Raw genomic sequence first — 19,706 nt, 5'->3', positions numbered from 1 at the left:
TGTTTTGGGTCGGTTGTGCTTGTCGTTTATGTCCGTTGTTTGTATGCCTAAGTTCTCGCGGCACAAGAGCAGTTCTTAGTGGTGGTGAGGGAGACGTTATTAAAAACATGTTTATAAACTAAGTAATGATGATCTTCATATAAGTTCTTACAACAAATATGACGCTTTGCTCCGTAAAATAGATTATGTATAAGGTACAATGTATACAGAATTCCATACGTAAGAGATTGAAAAAAATGATAATAATTAATAATTTATCGAACTGTAATTAATAGCCGATGTGACGTGTGTGTGGAAAAATCTTTGATCAGTACATAGCTATAATAATATCCCTATGTACAAGTAGTGTAACGCAATAACTATAACTAACATTTTTTTATATTTTTCCCGGTTTATAATCTGTCATCCTGCCAAATTTTATACCATCATGCGTATCAGTTAAGCAGTTTAACTATAAAAACCAAATAGACAGACATACTTTTATATATTTTGTAATACAAGTGCGGGCTAAGCAGAAATTGACCTGGACAGCTGTACATTGAACTCGCGCGCAGGCTACTCCATGCAGTAGTGAGAACCGATAGCCCTTAACAAAACAAAAGAAAGTTATTCATGACGTGTCCACTGCATACATTTTGTATGGACTCAGTTCAGATATTACTTTGTAACATAGACTTCTTCTCCAATACTATAGTATTGGAGAAAAAACAACTAAATGAAAGTTGTTTGTCAATATTTATGCTATATTCGCATTTTTTCATGTACCTAGTTAATTAATTATTATTCCTTAGACTGAATAAAATAAGTGTAACTTTCCTTCGAGGTTTTAATGTTGACATAACTCAGGAGCCTGGAGTACAAAGATGGCGTCAACCAGACGGGAACAAATCCCCAATAAAACTGCAAGTGTTAATATAGGGAGTAACTGTAGAAGAAGCGTAATCCTAAGTCGAATTCCGGTTTGCATGTAGATCCATCATTGTGCGAGTGCTGTGAACAAGCTGAAACATCGAGCTCGCAATTCACATTACATTTGTCACAGCGGAAGTGTGGCGATAGTGTGATTCGAAGCCTCCTCCGTGGTTGTTGATGAAACAACGTCCGCACCTCGGTAGTGGTAGCTCTAGTGCGACTTGTTTATTCCGCAGTCCGCACTCAACGCGATCTGTCCGCTGCCTCACACACCACAGACACTGTCATGTATTGTTACAACAACATGCGCGTTTGATCAAGTGACCATATTTTGTGATAAACTGACTGTTATTCTATCGTTAGACGTAAAAATAAAAAATAAAAATGGCAGTGATATTTATAAAATTTTTTGGTAAGTATTTTATTTTATTGCTTCATTATGTTTAGAGTTATATTTTTTTTTGTGATGGTTGGTAATAGAGAATCGTTACTACCGTCAAAATCATATTTTTATATTTAGTAAAACTTATAATATTAAACCTCTTAGTTTAAAAAGAGTAGGTACCTACCTTACTCAATAACAATATTTTTACAAGAAACAAAAAATCCAGAAATTATGAAAACGCATAATTTATTACAAAAACGTTTTAACAAATCAAAACAATAGACCGATAAAGAAATTAACAATCAATTAAATCAAGATAAAGATATCTTGATATGATTAATTGCTAATTTCTATTACAATTGGCGGTAATAAAATATAAACACAGTATAATTTAAAATACTTAATTAATTTAAAACAACTTCCTGCTGGCTAAACAATCCAGCAAATACCTTGAGTAATGAATTGTCGCGTAAAGTGTGTAATATTTTCCGTAAGAAAGAAAGGGTCATCTCGTCATTTATTGCCTGTCTGCACACTTTTTTTATTTATATCAAACTTGTTTGCATGCGTTCACCTGAAGAACAGTTAGTTGGTTTTAAAGACATGCAATCTCATACATCATTCGCAAAAGTATTCGGCGAATAAAGAAACTTTCCACTGGACTTGGAGCAAAATATTTTCTTCAAAGAACTAGGTAGCTTCCACTGTCGTTAGACAGAGTGGTGTAGAATAAAAAAGGGAGGCATTTAGCCTGTGGGACATTCCAGGTTAAAAATAAATAATAATAAGGAGCTAAAAATAAACATGTGCTACCCATTTACTACTATTTATCGTACGTACTCTCGAACTTTAAGAGATAGAAAAACCTATTATTCTTGATATAAAAAAGACTATATTTAGCAAGCACGTGTAAGTTAGTAAAATTATAGCAAAACAAAATACTTATTTATTTACAATATAACAATATCACTCTTTTTATACCCGAAGACGTAGGCAGGGATCGAGCCTTTTAAAGTTTTACCGCTTATGTATTTAAGTAAAACATACAAGTAAATGGTCATCTAAGACCGTGTCAGAGATCATACTAGCCGATATGAAATATTTCGTACGGTACTTAGGACGCGGACAAAATATTTACTGATCTTCTATCATAAAAAAAACGTGCAAGCGTGTAGGTGTGAATTAGCGAAATTATTTATTACCCGTCATTATTGCCAACAAGTGTTGTCAATATTTACGAGCCTAGTACATAGTACAAAACAAATATCCTCGTGTTAGTCAGAAAAGCGTTTAGTATAAAACTGGTTATTTATATTAGGTTCTCAATTAGTTGTTACTAAGTTATTTACATATTAATGTAAATTTCGATTATCTTACTTTTTTGTAAATTTGCCTAAGCTTGATTCTAACCTCGAGTGCACGAGTGAGGATTAGATTATTAGTACAAATTAGAGTTCTTAAATAATTTCTACAAGAAGCACAGATCTAACACCATTCGATCAGCTGACGGTTTGGGAGTAGAATTAATTAACTTGGGGAGTCCCTGTTTAGCAGTTACGAATATTCTCTGCGGCATATTCTTTCTTGCATTGAGATTGATTGAGACAACTGTCGAAGTATCTACAACGGGTTTATTAATTTTTTTTTTATCTGAATTAAATTAAGAAAATGGTTAGTTGTTACGAATATACTTACACGTTATTGATAGATTGTATTTAAAGGTAATAATGATGTTTACGTTTATTTAATGGGTTTCTGTGGTCAATGTGGACAGTTCATTGATAATAAATCATATCATAATCGACTTTATGACACGCTCACATCATATTTTCTTATTTATGCATGGTTATATTTGAAAAATGTGATCTAAGCATATAGCATTTCCTATTCAATAGGAAATTGGAAAATGTTCACGTTTGTTACACGAACAGCGCAAACGTGAACAGCGGCGTAAAATAAGACTTGTGAAGGATTTAATGTATAACAATCTACACTACATAGACTGAACTTGACAGACAGTGTATCAACTCTATTATTAGATGAAATAAAAAATACATGACATCTTTTAATGTCATCGTCATCAATAGAAGAAGAAATAACTCATTATCTACAAATCTACTGTTTCAGGATTTCAGGACCAAGCCATTCTTTGATAGATTTGATTTCTTTTAGGACAAGGTCTTATGATATTAACTTGAAGTATATCAGCAATTGTCACCATATAATAATGTCTAAATACTCATAATAATGTTATATGACCGTCCACCGAGACATTTACGGGCTGTAAAATAAGTATATTTTATGTGTTTCCCCGACAAAGTCATTCACACATAGGCAGTCGGATTCGTCTCACATAAACACGTAATGACAATAAGTATTATTTTCCTTTGTGCATTTGCAAACATTAAGGTTTGTTATAAAAATTGGAACATACTCTGCTATTGTCTTTACAAAAGGTATAATAATAAAATATCTTAGCGGTCATTAGGTACGATATGTCATCGGTTATTATTATCCAATAATTATGCGATACGTATAACATATTATGAAGTTATAGGCGCTGTTAGTATTGCAGACTGTCAACAGTTTTGCAAACGGCACGGCACGATCTACTATGAATCCTTGATACCTAAGAGTCATTCTCATCTGTCTAGTGTCTATAGAAAACGCAAAACGAAAATTTCATAGGTGTGGCAGAAAAAGCAGTCTCTTAAAACAATCCTAGATCCACCGAAAATAGTGGAAAATCAGCGAAAACGAATTTTCTTCACCAAAATTTAGTGGCGTAAAAGTTAGCCTGTTATTTGAACGTTAGGTCCTAAGAGAGAAGTTTAGACTTCCATGAACCCAGTAAAAACAAGAGGATGCATGGTGCCATTATAAATTTAACAAGGCCGTAGAATAAAAAATGATTGTCATATTTTACGTTCGAGCTTGATTTGGACGAGTTGTTGTCTATTTATCTTTTAACTGACTACAACTGTCGGTATACTGTGTCCCTTGAAATGTGTGTTCTACGTAAGATAAAAATTAATATCTATCACTTCTTATAAAAGTCATTATAACATACTATCATAGTTAATTCTAAAAAGTCACGTTGTCTAGATAATGAATGTAGTATATTGTATCCTCGGAATGATTATATTATGGACATAGATTAATTGTCGCGAACATTTCGATCAATAATCGTTTTTTGCTCCACTCGCATTCATGTTACTCGTAAGTCAATAATATCGTATATCTTATACAATCATCTTCTATTTTTATCCCGAGAATCAGCATTCTTGAGTAAAAAACTCAACAAGTCTTCTATACTTAGCTAGTTATTATACAAGTCTTGAGAGTGCGTCGGGAATACGTTGATCCTGTTTCCTAAGGCTAGTTTTTCAATGAGAACATTTGTCTATATTTAAACGTAGTGTTCTCCCTAGAATAAAATGTAATGAGCGATAAGCTATCCTTGAGTATCCATATTTGATGTCTAGAAAGATAAGGGTAAAAATTGTTGAAATTGTAGAAATTATCAATTTTATTTGGCGTAGAAAAAAATAACGTACCTACTACGTAAAGTAGTAGCCAAAAAGAACTTATATTATGAAGGTCAACGTTATGATCTATTTTTTAAATTAATTTTGGATATGAGGTTTCCGGAATCAAACAATTATCTGAACTATCTATCAATTTAGATGCTACATGTAAAATACGCATTTTCCTCGACTTTACTACTAGTTTCCGTTAAAAACTGAATACGCGCAATTCCTATTGCCTAAACACACAAATACTTAAAATGCGTAGGTAAGTTCTAAAATATATATTTTTTTAACTAGTTTCGTGTGAATTCATTGTGAAAATTTCGGAAAGATAATTATATTTGATTTTATGTTTATTTAAACGCTGTCGTTATGGAAACAGTATATTATATTTAACTATCCTTTTAAATAAAAAAAAAAACATAACACAATGCACTATGACCACTACGCGAGTTACCTAAATACACAGTTTTTTACGATTTAATAACTCGAAGTCCAAGATTAATGTCTGCAAAATTGAAAGTCTCAATTTATACTCGAACATGACACGTAAAAATTGCTGGTTTTACGTACATAAATTCGATTGTAGCTAAGAACCAAAGCTGGTTGTTATGATGTTACATCAAATACCACCCATGTTGCATTAGGGAATAAGGCTAGGAGAATAATGAGCACTGCTTGTCTCCAGGTCAGTAGGTGGAAACGGTCATAGCATATTCAGTAGCAATTTTAAAATCGCCACCAGGGCATTTGAATACATAGGTACTAGGGTCCACGTGAAGTGTTGCATAGATTACTCACAAGCATCAAAATATCTTACTAAATCATTTGAGAGAGCTGAGAATTTCGACTGAATTTAGCACAAACGTGTTAAAATTACATAGTCATTAGAAGTCACGTTTTAGAAAAGTTATTCTATTACGAATATATTTTAGCTTAATTGATTTATGTTAAGTTATTCTGTAACATTATTTATTTACGGCAACTGGTTTTATTAATTTCCATAATGCTTTTTTGGCATCTAAAACAATTTGAAAAATTAAAGTTTACCTTACTTGGCGAAGAAATGGTATATATTAATGGTATAATATTTCCTGCAATTTTCCATTTTACCGTGGTTAAAATGTTTATTGGTCAAGAATAGGCGGTCTAGTACCCTATTTAGGTATGTATCTTCTATTGGCATGATAATAAAAAAACAGTCACGGCAGTCTTGGCAGTCTTTGGTAGTTTGTCGTGAAACAATTAGGTTAAATTCGCGTTACCAATTGCTTTATTTCATGATGGAATCCGTCACAAAACACAGGAAAAAATATGAAAATATATACAAATGGGTAAATATTTAGAATTTTAGTATAAACGTTGTTATATTTTTTAAATATAATTTATGCGTAGGTACTAGTAAGTGTTTGGTTCTATATGCGAACTATTCAATATATCGCTTATACCGGTCATAATTGGTATTATAATGGTGACGAGAATTTTCACACTTTATGTGTAAGTATTGATTTTTCAAACGATTTTAATATAAACTGTGTTTTCACATGTAGTTCAAATGAGCGTAACATAATGTGTAAGGGAAACGGTAAATTCCCAGTTGTCCTCTCTAACACTGTCCCCCGGGGTTTTTACTGGGAATCAAAGTAGGAAGAAAATTTCGGGACAACTAGGTATATACAGTGGTTTGCACAGATTCCTGTTGCTTCTTCTGCATTAGTGTCTGACAGTTACTCGCCTGTATTTTGTACATGCTTTCATCTTTCTATGTTTCCAAAACTGTAGTTTTAGTGACCTTAGTATTTTTTTGGGTCTTGCATTGCCTATGGCACAAAAGCATTTTTACATATGGGTTGTTCAAATAAATGGCAATTGTAACGCATTTTTTTACACTCATTACCCTTTATCGAATTTCATGGATACCAAATGCAATAAAAGTGGTGATTTAGTTTATAGAGGAAGTTATACAGCGGTATATTTTACTTGATGCTGTAGCTAGAATCCAGTACATCAATGAGTAGGAATATTTCATCACAAATAACCCGGACGGGACTCGGTTATGATGGCACTATGACGCGAGCAGTCTGCCATACGTCGCCACTAGGCAGACCTCCCTAATAGGAGGCTTACCTAATAGCCATCTACGCACTTTCCAACACGAACAGTTACGTCGCTGGTACCACTCAGGAATATCGGGCATTGTCTTTAGCCTATCAGCCTGTGTCCGTGATTTGTATATTTTGAAGTGCCGATACATAAATTGTATTGGTCTAATGAAACATTTCTGACAGGACCTTAAATGGCATCTATTGACGAAACTATACATAATATGAGTGTGATACATTTGGGAAGTAAGCTAAGGATGTTAAAAAGGGATCACAAAGCCGTTGTGACAAATTATTATTTCAAGTGATAGAATATTCGAGGATTGTATAGTATTTTTTTCTATAAGTTGTGATTATTGTGGGCGGTCGCCGATACAACACCCTGTCTTCTATTAAATCAGGATGTTCATGACTTTCTCGTTTTCAAGTTCATCCGTTACTAAACGGAAAGGAACAATATCGTGGATATTAGAGTAATGAATTCCTGAGGTAATAATGCGAAACGTAATTTCCAATTTGTTTCACTTTTGAAATTGATTAATCTTTGTTATCGGTACGGCTGCGTGGGTGATTAATTTTTATTTAAGGAAATATTTTTATGAAAGTACCTGCTTGTTGTTTTAGAAGGTTTGCGTTAGTTTGCAATATCAGTGCTCAGTCGTATTCCACAAATATTTCTGGAACACACCAGAGCGCGACACTGATACGTTGTATGACGGCTTTCACTTAATTGTAGATTCTATAACTCCAACATTTTCTAGAAACAAGTTCAAGTGTAGCCTTTGCTTTATATCCAGTTCCCCGATGTTCTCTTTTTAATTTATCCTATTTAAGATTAATGCTCCGTCCGAAGGTTAGCAATCGTTTATTTAGCACGTAATATGCATTAATTGACTTCCCGAACGATATTGGAACAATGTTTGTTTAATAAAAATAATTCGTTTCTTTTCATTTGTGATAAAATCTGTACTTTTTATTATTTATTTAACTCCTTGGTAGCGAGTATGCGATACGAGTGCTACTAATAATATTAGAAACGTGAAAGTAACGTGTAAGCATGCATGATTCGATAACAAGATAATCAGTTATTATAATTGTGGAAAATCGAAAGACATGGAAGAATGATGTTTGTGAAATCGGATCGTTCCTGTGGTACCGATCGACACGCTAGTTATGTCAACAGTTGGATTTGTTGGACGGACCGTCGACCCAGTGTTATCAAATACACGCCAATGTTGACGCTAAGGAAACGAACACGATAAAAAAAATTCGCTCTGCGCTCTGACCGTTCGCATTGCACTACGCCACCCGCTCGAACGTGATTTTATTGGCTTTTTATCTCGACTAGCGAATTCTATCGATATGTTTCTATTTTATTAAGGAAACAACAGTTATTTGTTTGCATACCAACGACTGCAAATACTTGCGTGAATGTTTCAGTGTTTGAAATTGTTATCGTCTTATTAGTACAGTTTTGATCTTCCGATTACGATCAGAAAACTGAAACTAAACTTTAGTAAATATTCACACCGTGTAAACCCATAATGACTGCCACATAGAAAATAATTAATTTGTTTAATAACTGAATATTTTTGTGACTAAATAGAATACGCAATTTCCATATAAAGCATATCAAAGTTTTTCTATCACAATAAATTTTCAGGATAAGGAAATGCCGAGAATTCTATGGCAATAGGATATCCTTACTTAGTTTAAAGCATGAATATGATAATGTGTCCTGTTGGGGTATCAAAGGAGTTACGCTACTCTTTAGTAAAATATTTTAAGTAGTAAAGACCACTGGGGTAAATAAATAAAACATTTATATAAATAATGTACTAGTTGTACGGAAGACCTAGTTATCTGTCTTATTGCATTATATTTCTAACACCAAATGGTTCTTTAAATTCCAGTAGTCTACATTAGCACGTTGTTGAGCAAGTGGCTTATTATAATTTCTGTGTAAACCTTTCTCTAAAGTAATTAATATAATTAACCGTGCTGACTGCGAAGTGCTAGTATCGAGGTCTTTTTGCTAAACATAGGGTAGACGTAAAGTATTTTGAGGCTTGGCGCAATATTTTACCGTCATATGTGGTATCTTTAAACGTCGATTTCTACCTATGAGCCCTGGCTCAAGAACACACCTGTAAGGTATTTTCATCAAGATTCATAACATACGCCATATTAACATAATATTTATGTAATAGGCACTGGAATTTCACTTACTGTAAGAATTTAAACAAGCTAGGAAGTAGGTCTCGGATAGTATCTACTTAAAACAATGCGAGTGATAAACCAGTCGACTCCTATAGATTTGTATGTATATTTACCTTGAAAGGTCAATTAGGTTTACTTATGTGCTAATTTGAATAAGATTTAATATAATAAATACTTAAAAGCCTAAGTTTCTATTTCCTGAAAACATTCTGTAACTTGATTAAATAATATAATAGCACATTGTTTTACATTATATATTATAATTTTTATTATTTTTCAGAATAAATAATTTTATGACGCAGCGACATAAAATAGTTATCAAAGTGGTATTGTATATTTTAATTAAAACATTAAACATACTCGTAGACCACAAGGGATATTTTCAATTTACTTAAGTCTATGGCAATATTCTATTAGGCACATGTAGATAAATAAAACAACCTACTTCGTTTCATTCCAATCATTGATTAGGACAATATATTTACGTAGTCACATGAATACGTTTGTGTTCAAACTACAATACTTTACTATACAATTAGAATAAAATGCAGTATGTGCGTAATCGAGGCCGTCGAATAAACGCCATGACATTGAACCAAGCGGGTTTGTCATCACATAAATGACCTTCATTACACATCCGAAATTTCCTACAAATCATTTAGAAAATTTTTATTAAAAATTTAAAATGCCTAGAACTGTTATAAAATAAAATAAATAAATCTATTTTCGGAATTTGTGCCATATGAAATAGTTACTTTCGGTAAAAATATTTCTGAAATAGATGGCGGTGATCTCAAAAATTTGAAGATATTGTTAAACATGTTTTTCTGCTACTACCAAATAATGTTAAATGCCTGTTTGATGCTCAGAATGTTGTAGAGCTACCTAATAATATTTACGACCGTTACTAAGTTTTTTAAAATTCTTTTCAAATCGAAAAGGAAGGAATTATTTCAAAAGAATACGTTATGAAAAATGTTTGTAGTCTATAGCATACTTGATAATATTAAATTAAAGCCCAGGAGTAACTAACAATGTCATTTTATTTTTCGCAAATTCAGGTCATAGAAAATGATAACAAAAGGTGTTTATGTAACCGACCTCTTTATGTTTAACTTAGCGGTGTTTTCACTTAGACTAAACAATGTCGTGTCAAGTGTTACCCTAGGTCTATGGCGTTATGACTTGGTCCGGTTCAGTATTCACACATAAAAGGAATTAGAACATGGTTTCAATAACCATTTCCAATTGTTTTAAAACATACCAAAACATATATGGCCTTTTTGTTGTCCTTCAAACTGGCCCAAATTTTCTTAAATTAACATAAGAATAAATGTGATATGATAAAGTAAACAAAATTTAGTTTTTTTGTGCCGTGTCCTGTTTCACCTAGTGACCAACAATCGTATTAAGGAATTCACTTAGCGGGCATTGATTGTGTTGATAGTGATTTTTCTATAATATCAGCACGTGAAATTATTCTAAGGCGATATCTTTCACGTGTAAAATGCTCACGTGATTATTAATTTATATAGACCAACTAGAGAAGACTATAACTTAAAACGCTTTTTTTGAGAGCGGAAAGTATTAAACTTTCTTTTGGGTAATTGGCAGTATTGGCACTAGGATCTCAGTGACACTTAGGCCTTGTTTCACCAGTTGTTTTCATACATTTTGCTGTAAGTATAGGTTGCCTCGCTTTATAAATTTATAAATTGTGAAACTGGCCCTCAGTATAGACCTGTATGTTCATCATGCAGATAAAAAACTGCGTTTAAAACATATTTTCCTTTCAATTGTGTCGTTAGTATTTACTTTATTGTGTTGCATTAAATTCCGTTATTGAAAACTGCAGCAGGTTTCATTCATATTACGTTATATTTATCAGCAGTTGTACCGACGATAATATATCCAAAATTAGCTTAATTTTTAGTTCATTGTTTGTCATGTACTAAAAATAAACAACAATGCCATAAATCCTTTGAAGACTGATAAATGTTCACTTCAAGATATTTTTTATACAAACATGGCCGCTAATCATTGTAACGACAATGTCATTAACTTTATGCTGTTGTTTCGTATTTGTTAATTTGTACATAATGACTGCTTGTTTTACCTCATCGTACAAAGTAGTGTCTGAAATCACTTGGATTTATAATGTTCAGGGTAATTGATTATTTTCATGATTTCGTGGCTATAAAGAGGGTCTGTACCGTCAGTTTTTATATACTTTTTTGCATAAGGCATTGTGTCAACATATTATGCCAAAACGTGATTACTAATGCATATTTATTATTATTCAATTTACTTCCGAGTTATGCAGATGTTTTGTATAAAATGATATTGAAAAGAAGTGGGTAGATTAATGAATGAAATACATGAATAATGCAGCAATTTCAGGTAATTCGCGTAATATACAATTGATAGAAATCACGGAATAAAATAAGAAGGTTTCAGGAAGGAACTATTTTTTCTATCACATGCTTGTCTTGATTAGTATAAACTATATAATTATACCTATTAATGTTCATAAAACTTTATTTATTATTAGTAGGTATTGTATGTAATCTGACGTATTATAAAACTTAGACCAGAAGATTTAAAATTACAATAAGGCAGTTTATCATGTTCTGTTTTTTCTTCCGAATAGAAAGTTAAGTTAAGAGCCCCAGCTTTCAGTTTCAGGAACATCGTAGCACACACAACTGTATCACGAACTCCTTAAAACCTATTCCTTTTTTCTTCGTATTAGATAATAGCCTCTAAAATTGGGTATTAACGGAATATGTCTAGTATCGTACATAAGACTATCTTTTTACTTACTACTGTTATTTCCACTCCGTTGACTACGCAAGAGAGAATAGAGATTGGTTTGAAAATAAATTGTTAGTATTTCGCCCTTCTTTAAAAGTAAACCGCAGGCTTAATTAAAATACTTAACTAAAACTATTTTTGTGGTTGCTGACTACCTTGTGCTCTATTTTGCAACGTTGATATATATTTAGGTTAATTAAATTTATGTATCTATGTATATGTATGTTCCTAATATTGAATTTACACGTAGGCATTACCCGTGACATACCTACCTGTACCTGTACTTCATTTATCTACTGTTTTTTTGTATATAAGAATAGACTTAGTATTGGTAGAGAAAATAAATTCTATTTGTGGGCATCGAGAGAGTTTCTGCATTAATTTTGGGACAGCCATACATACATACGAACATAAAATCACGCCTTTTTCCATAAGGGTAGGCACAATCCAGAGAAGGACAATATAGGCTAGTAATAATCCCTCGTTTTAATGAAGCACCGTAAGTAAATGCCATGCCGGAGAGAGCTATGAAAATACTTGAAAAATTTGGTACTTAATTGGTCCCCAAAACGCCCGTGGCCAACGCGGTGTATTGAAAGCCTTGCCTATTTATCATTCTGCAACGAGATCCATGTCTAGTAAATAAAAAACCTTTACGAAGCCAATAGCAATGCCATAATTCACGTCATTCATGTAAAGATTATGAAGATATCATTTTAGTAGTCACGCGACAGACTCGCTTCTTGTTTTGTCCACTGCACAGAGCACTTTATATGTCATTATAATGTGTCTAAGCAGACATATTAAACGTAGGCACTTATTAGATATGGTTGGATGATCCTTGTAATACGCGTCTAACATTTCACGGGACACTGAACCACATAGCCATCCATTATATAATATTTTGCAAATTGATTTCCTGCTGTGAGTTTACATATTAGTAGCTAGTACTTATTACAAAGAGATTCAAGTTCAAAGCTAATTTATTTTTTTGGTAGGTGCGATGATCGCGGTGTTGTGTGATGTGAAGTCTGAAGATGACTTTGTAAATTGAAGTTAAGCGTAGTGTGAAGTAATTTGAATTATATGACAATATTATACTATATAGTAATAAACAAAGAATAATTACATTATAATGTACTATGAGCTTTTAGATGCATTTCAAAGCAACCCCATCCAAACGATATGTTGTAATTCCTTTCAAGTTTAAGTTGAAGCTGTTCTGTTTAGTAAATTAGTTATTTTAAGGAATTTTGGATGATTTACGCGTTGCTTAGCAATTGTTTCACTTTGTGGGTGCTGACTACTATAAGCACCACATTTTCAGGAGTATGATCATAGATAATTATCACGCTAACTACTATACGTATACAATCTTTTTACATACTAAATGTGACTTTGTCAACAAATTGACAGTATTTTGGTTATTATTGTAATAGCAATCACGTTTACCATTTTGTATACATTTATTAACTTATTTGGGAATGGAGACGGAAACAATAAAAGTAGTAGCAGAGAGAAAACCATCGTTGCTAAGTTAGTGCATAAATTTTCATATTCGAGTTTAAAAATTCGGAGGAAAGTGTTTGGACTGGTTTTAACAAAGATTATTTCCTTTTTTGTTGTTCTTCCTTTGATAGTATAAAACAATACATTTGCCTTAAACTGTTTTGGGTGCACCAAGTGCGCTCTATTAAGAGAAACCCGCTATAGAAGTGTTTGTTTGAATTAAGTAATTTCGGGCTACATTACGAAAGTGTTTGCGACACCTAGATTTCGGGTCTTTATTTCTCCGTGCAATGCACTAAGCGTGTTTCAGTACTCAGACGAAAGTACAGCAAAATGTACGCTTTGAAAAAGGCCCTTAAACTTCAGGAACATTTATTTGGTAAGACGACGAAAGGGCGAAAGAAGGGCGGATTACAAACATTTCCACTATAATATTTAGAGTTTATAATCAAAATTAAATTACTATAGAATTTCCGTTTTTTCCCAGATGTGGTCCCGGTACGTTTTAATCTGTGGGTGATGCTGTTCACAAGCTGTTGGGTGGTGTACATGCTTCGAGTTAATATGAGTCTCAATCTCATCGCAATGGTACCACAAGCTCCGAGAAATTCTACGTAAGTTTCACTTACAATCTGGTACAACTTAGCGTTATGTTTTGATATGAATGGTAATGTCTTACTGAGTCGAGTAGCCATATCAAAATGCACACTGCTTTCCTTTGCTTATGATCCCGGTTTACAAGTATTAGAAGTTTTAATTTCAATTCATTAAAGGCGATACCTATAGTCTTTTAATGTTGTCGACAGTACAAATTTTATTGCGAGGACTCTATCCGATGCTTTTGATATATCACTGGGAAGGTTGTTCCTTCCTCCTTCCTAAAGGTCTCACGTTTTTGCTATAAATCATAGAACAAGGCAAAAGCGTGTTTTATAGTATAATTTTTAGATAAAATTTTTCATAGTGCACTTTTTTAATTTGCAAGATGACAATCAGTCACGCAAATGACTGGCGTAACTAATGTATGTTGTACTATGTTTTTTTATCAGATTGCAGTCTCAGTGTGGATCCAAGGATGAAATTCTGAGAAATGACACCTTACGTCACGATGACGATACTGAAGTACACGCGGCACCTGTACAGGTAAATATCAAATTACAAATTTACCAATGAGTCTATGAAAGCCTTTGCACCGTATCTTTGATGTAATATATCGGTAGTTTTGCAAGGTATCCATAATTAAGTGGTATTGATTTATCAAATCTGACATATGTAAGTACATCGAGTACTGTTTAAGTATGATGTTTGCATGAACACTTAAGTAAATAAAGTTGACATTGGTAACATTTTTGACACGTTTTTCTAGATACCAGGTGGAGCGTCGTTCAATTGGTCGGCGAAGCAACAGGCTCTAATTCTGGGGTCATATTTCTGGTGTTATCCTCTGACGTCACTGATCGGCGGCATGGCTTCCGAACGTTGGGGCCCTCGCTACGTAGTCCTCGTCACATCCCTGGCCAGTGCCATATTGACAGCTTTAAGTCCTTTAGCAGCTAAATTGGATTATATGGCATTAGTAGTCATAAGATTTTTACTAGGATTCGCGGGGGTAAGTAATTTAAGTAGTTTTGTATGAAATTTTTCTATACTAATGTTAGCGATTTGTAAACAGGTTAGGCTTGATAAGTCTAATGTGATTTTATTTATATCGAATTCCAACAAAATGTACCCACAAAGGCCTCTTTAGATATTGTTATTTTAATTTTTTGATTATTTTTACGAAATCGAATTTTGAGTAGTGGAAACATTTATAAAACGATATGATACCAAAGATGGGACGACCGAGACTCATCCTTCCTTTCTGAAATTGTTATTTTAATCAAGGCATTACATTCTGTAAAAACCTTTTTATTTATAATCTATTTAGTACATTAAAGTCTCATGCCATCGTGTATTAAATGTCTCAGCTAATTATTCACTTCAATAGTTAATTCCATTGGTGGAATAGTCTCTCTTGTGTGTTATAATTATGACAAGTTAATCGTCTCTGCATACGCAATCGCAACGCTAAACTTGATTCGTATAGTAAAGTAGACTATATAATTAAAAGTATTCCAAAGGTAACTTTCCACGACATCCTTCGTGTGGACATGATGAAAGCGAACATTGATTGGTGTTGCCAAATTAAGGCTAAACAATTCTTAAAAATTGCAAATGAGGAGTTTTTTTCCTTGTGAGATGAGGAACATATATATCTAAGTATTGCTCAAAATATATAGTAGGCATTAGTAGGACAGTATGGGCTCACAACAACAAAATAATGTATTAGACTTTGTAGCATTTACCTCTTAATCTGTTTACTTACGTAAATTATATGTTTGATATCGTGTTGAGTATCGATAAAATTTTTGACACTAGTTAATATTTATTTCCTCAGGGTTTCATATATCCTGCTCTTCACGTGCTAATAGCTCGATGGGCTCCACCGGTCGAGAAGGGAAAGTTCGTGAGTGCTATGATGGGAGGCACCCTGGGCACAGTAGTCACTTGGTCACTTACCGGACCTCTTATGGAAAAGTGTGGATGGGCATCAGCTTTCTACGTACCGGCTGCCTTAACCCTGGTGTGGTGCGGCTTCTGGTGGTATTTAGTAGCCGATACTCCTTCAGATCATCCAAGAATCTCAGAAGCAGAGAGGAAGTACATTTTAGAAGCGTTAGGAGACAAGGTCAAGAAATCAAAGGTGAGTAAACGTTTACTCAAAATGCTGTTAAGGCTAGTCTCGCATTCGCGTGTCACGTTTTAGGAGTTTTGGATCCGTGACAATTGTTACATTTGTTTGCATTAGATACGTTTGGTAGAGTACATTTTTGTCCAAGGATAAATAGACAAGTAATATAATGGATCTAGTTAGTACATGCTACGAAAACCCCATTACATCACCCGTTGTGGTACATACAACGTGTATTTGTTCTTCGGTTTGTACTAAGTATGTTAATTGAAAGTGAAATATTTATAATGGATTATTATTTATTCAGCTACGATTGGTTGACCGCTTCAATATTTTGTTTTCAGGGCTTGCCACCGTTCAAGAGTATTGTGACATCATTTCCGTTTCTGGCTATGATTATCCTTCACTATGGCAACCTTTGGGGCTTATACTTTATAATGACTGTTGGACCTAAGTTTGTTTCAAGCGTCTTGGGCTTCGAACTGTCAGCTGCCGGAGTAATATCAGCCTTACCGTACCTTGCGAGATTATTCTTTGCAACCATATTTGGAGTGGTCGGCGATTTCATACTGGCAAGGAAATTGATGTCGACGACTTTAATAAGGAAATTCTTCTGCATTTCCTCTCACATCCTCCCTGGAGTGTTGCTGGTGCTGTTAGTTTACGCCGGATGTTCTACAGCACTGTCAGTGGCTTTAATTACGTTATCGATGGGCTTCAACGGCGCTGCGACATTAACCAATCTCCAGAATCACCAAGACTTAGCACCCAACTACGCTGGCACGTTGTATGGAATTGCGAACTGTGTTGGCAGCACGGCTGGATTCTTCACCCCTATGATTACTGCATACTTCACAAGTTCAGGGGTAAATATATATTCCTTTACATTTTTTCGTTTAAATTTAACAAGTTAGCGGAAGACTGCATGGCATGTTCTCTTGGCTTGAATGATGTTTGATTATGTTAAAGCATTTGCAGCAACGTATGTCGTAAATACAAATTCATTTCACACCACCTCACATGTGGTATCTAAGGTAGAAATATGGAACTTCTTAAATCCACGTGCCATATTGTTTTTTTAAAGTGGCCTTGACATTCGAGATATAAAATATTAGTTTACACAAGCCAAATAGTAAAAAAAATCCAGTTGTGCCGATGAGCCAGTTAATAAGCATAAAAAACACAACATAATTTTACTAAAATTCTGCCTATCTTTGTGTGTCACCCGGTTATATAACTATACTAATTCTTTGGTTTACAACTTTAGAGACTGATTGATTTCCTAACAATTTTATGCGAGACTATTAAGGTATTGAAATACCTTAGAGGAAATTGTTTATGTTAGGTAGTAACTTTCATTGACTTTCAAACGTTCGCTTTTGAAAGTGGTAGGTTCTTACAATTCATCAAGAATCTGTACTGTTGTGTTATGAGAGTGGGTATAACCCATCGGTGATACATTCGCGGATAAAAGTTTAAGGAAAACTTTCCCAGTACTTAGGTTTACATATCCAGTTACTTGGCGCCACTTTATGAAGAAACGCCTTTCTAAATCTGCAGGCAGTTTATTAACCTTATGTATTTGTTAAATTACAGAATAGTTTCGAGAGCTGGCGTCCAGTGTTCTTCCTCGGTGCGTCAGTTTACATCATATCAGCTGTATTCTTTATATTCTTCGGAACAGCAAACATACAACCGTGGAATTTTGCGGCGGACGACAAAGAAGGCAAAGACGATAGAACCAACGGTGATCTGAAGGAACTTAGTACTCCAACAATAAAAAATGGTGACGCGAAAGATATCAAAGAAACTGCGCTAAACGTTACCAAGTAGGAAAGAATAATTCAGGTACTACTTACTTGCCTACTCGTAATTAATAATTTAGTTCCCAACATCGACAATAGTGCGTTGTATGTATCTGCTGTGAGATATTTTATAAAATGTGATAAAAGGAGCCTCGTCGTCTGATTTTAATTGACTCGCTAGTGCCCTTGTAATAAACTAGAAATGATAATTATTTCAAGAATGTCTGTTCTCTAATGATATAATTGTTTACGTTATCATCTATCTAATAAAAAACCCTATTTTACCTTTAAGTTGACGATATCTAACAGTTCAATGCACTGCGAATAATAATCTGCACAACATTTTAACCTGATTAGCAAACGCTTACTCTAAGCATATATTATATAAATATTTATGACTACTGCTTAATTTAATATGTGATAGATTTATGACTATACAAATATCTATATAACTTGTTAATGCCCGTTACAAAAATTTACATATCCTGTTATAAAGCATTGACAATAATATTGTGCCTCTTTAGATAGCCTGATTTTTAGACTATTTAGACTGCGTAGATCTTAACGTGAGTGTTTAAATTATTATAATCTATGGTTTATATTATAATAATGTGACGAGGTCAAAAACTACTAGACAAAATAATAGTTTTAAGGTGACGGCGCTGGATAACTGGACACAAACCCAGTGATTTAAGTATTTGTTTATAAAGTCGATATTATTTCAAACGTACAAATATATTTGGGCTCTTGATACATAAACATTATAGATCTACTGAAAATGTTTACTGTTCATTAAGAAAATTCGGGATTGCTAACACATTCTCAAGTGTTTCCAACGTTGGTTTCGTCACCTTACATGTGTACACCTATATGTTCCACACCTTTGATCTAAATAGAAAATGTATTGGTACTTATTTTTTCTACTGTAGACAGGAGGCAGCTCCAGTGGTATTATTATATTTATTTATAGTTCGTTAATAGGTTCTAAAGAATTCTCGCACTGGTTTTGTCGCGTATACTGAACTCGTGTAGCAGTATTTTGCCCCTGCTGCGTGCCTGCCAACTTACTAGTTTTTAACCTTGCCTATTGTAGGACAATGACCTTATACAATTGTGCTATCAGAATCTAGAAGTCACCGTGTAGGGTTTTGCTATGAATTGTGTTTCTGAAGATCGTTTATAAGTAAATTAAGTGAAGGAAGAAAATGGAAAATAGTTTTAAAAATATTATCATATCCTTAAAACGAGGTCTTGTTTCGATCTTTTATGATATAAGACTAACAGAGTAACACAACATGACAGCCAAAGACTTGAGGGTATCTCATATGACCAATGTAAAAGTAAATTTTAGAAGTAAGTTTTTGTGTTACACTCGTATTCGTGTGATGCTATCATTCTGTTTAATTAACTTTGTAATTGTATTTAGTTTTAAATTATTATTAGTATTATACTTATTAACAATATATTTGACATTGAAATTGATTGTCCTTATTTAATAAATTGTTAATCATGAAATAAACTTCACCATGTATTTAAAAAATCGTCTCATTTACCTGTTGTATTTCCCATATTCCTTTTGTCTTAACTGTGATACCATGGACAGTAAAAGTGGTTGTCCATCCATTTGCCAGTCCTACAGTAATGACTTAAAAAAAAATCGTATTATACCCATATGGTAGGCACTCATAGTAGACTGAT

At 33.6% G+C, this 19,706-nt stretch overlaps 1 protein-coding gene across 2 annotated transcripts; it reads left to right on the top strand.

The window, feature by feature from the left end:
* The first annotated feature begins 1,016 nt into the window (after positions 1-1,016).
* LOC142979386 (sialin-like) lies at positions 1,017-19,548 on the top strand. Of its 2 annotated transcripts, none has more exons than XM_076124263.1 (7): positions 1,017-1,324; positions 13,960-14,086; positions 14,522-14,615; positions 14,839-15,081; positions 15,910-16,215; positions 16,548-17,069; positions 17,800-19,548. In XM_076124263.1, exons 1-7 carry the CDS (start codon positions 1,297-1,299, stop codon positions 18,034-18,036), a joined length of 1,557 nt encoding a protein of 518 aa, XP_075980378.1. In that variant the 5' UTR covers positions 1,017-1,296; the 3' UTR covers positions 18,037-19,548. The 2 variants fall into 2 exon arrangements, with proteins under 2 accessions (XP_075980378.1, XP_075980377.1); XM_076124262.1 differs by lacking the exon at positions 1,017-1,324 and adding an exon at positions 13,378-13,499.
* Positions 19,549-19,706: the final 158 nt, after the last annotated feature.

This window comes from Anticarsia gemmatalis, chromosome 16, assembly GCF_050436995.1.
Source record: "Anticarsia gemmatalis isolate Benzon Research Colony breed Stoneville strain chromosome 16, ilAntGemm2 primary, whole genome shotgun sequence".
NCBI classification, from domain to species: domain Eukaryota; kingdom Metazoa; phylum Arthropoda; class Insecta; order Lepidoptera; family Erebidae; genus Anticarsia; species Anticarsia gemmatalis.
This window is presented reverse-complemented; position numbering and strand designations above follow the sequence as displayed.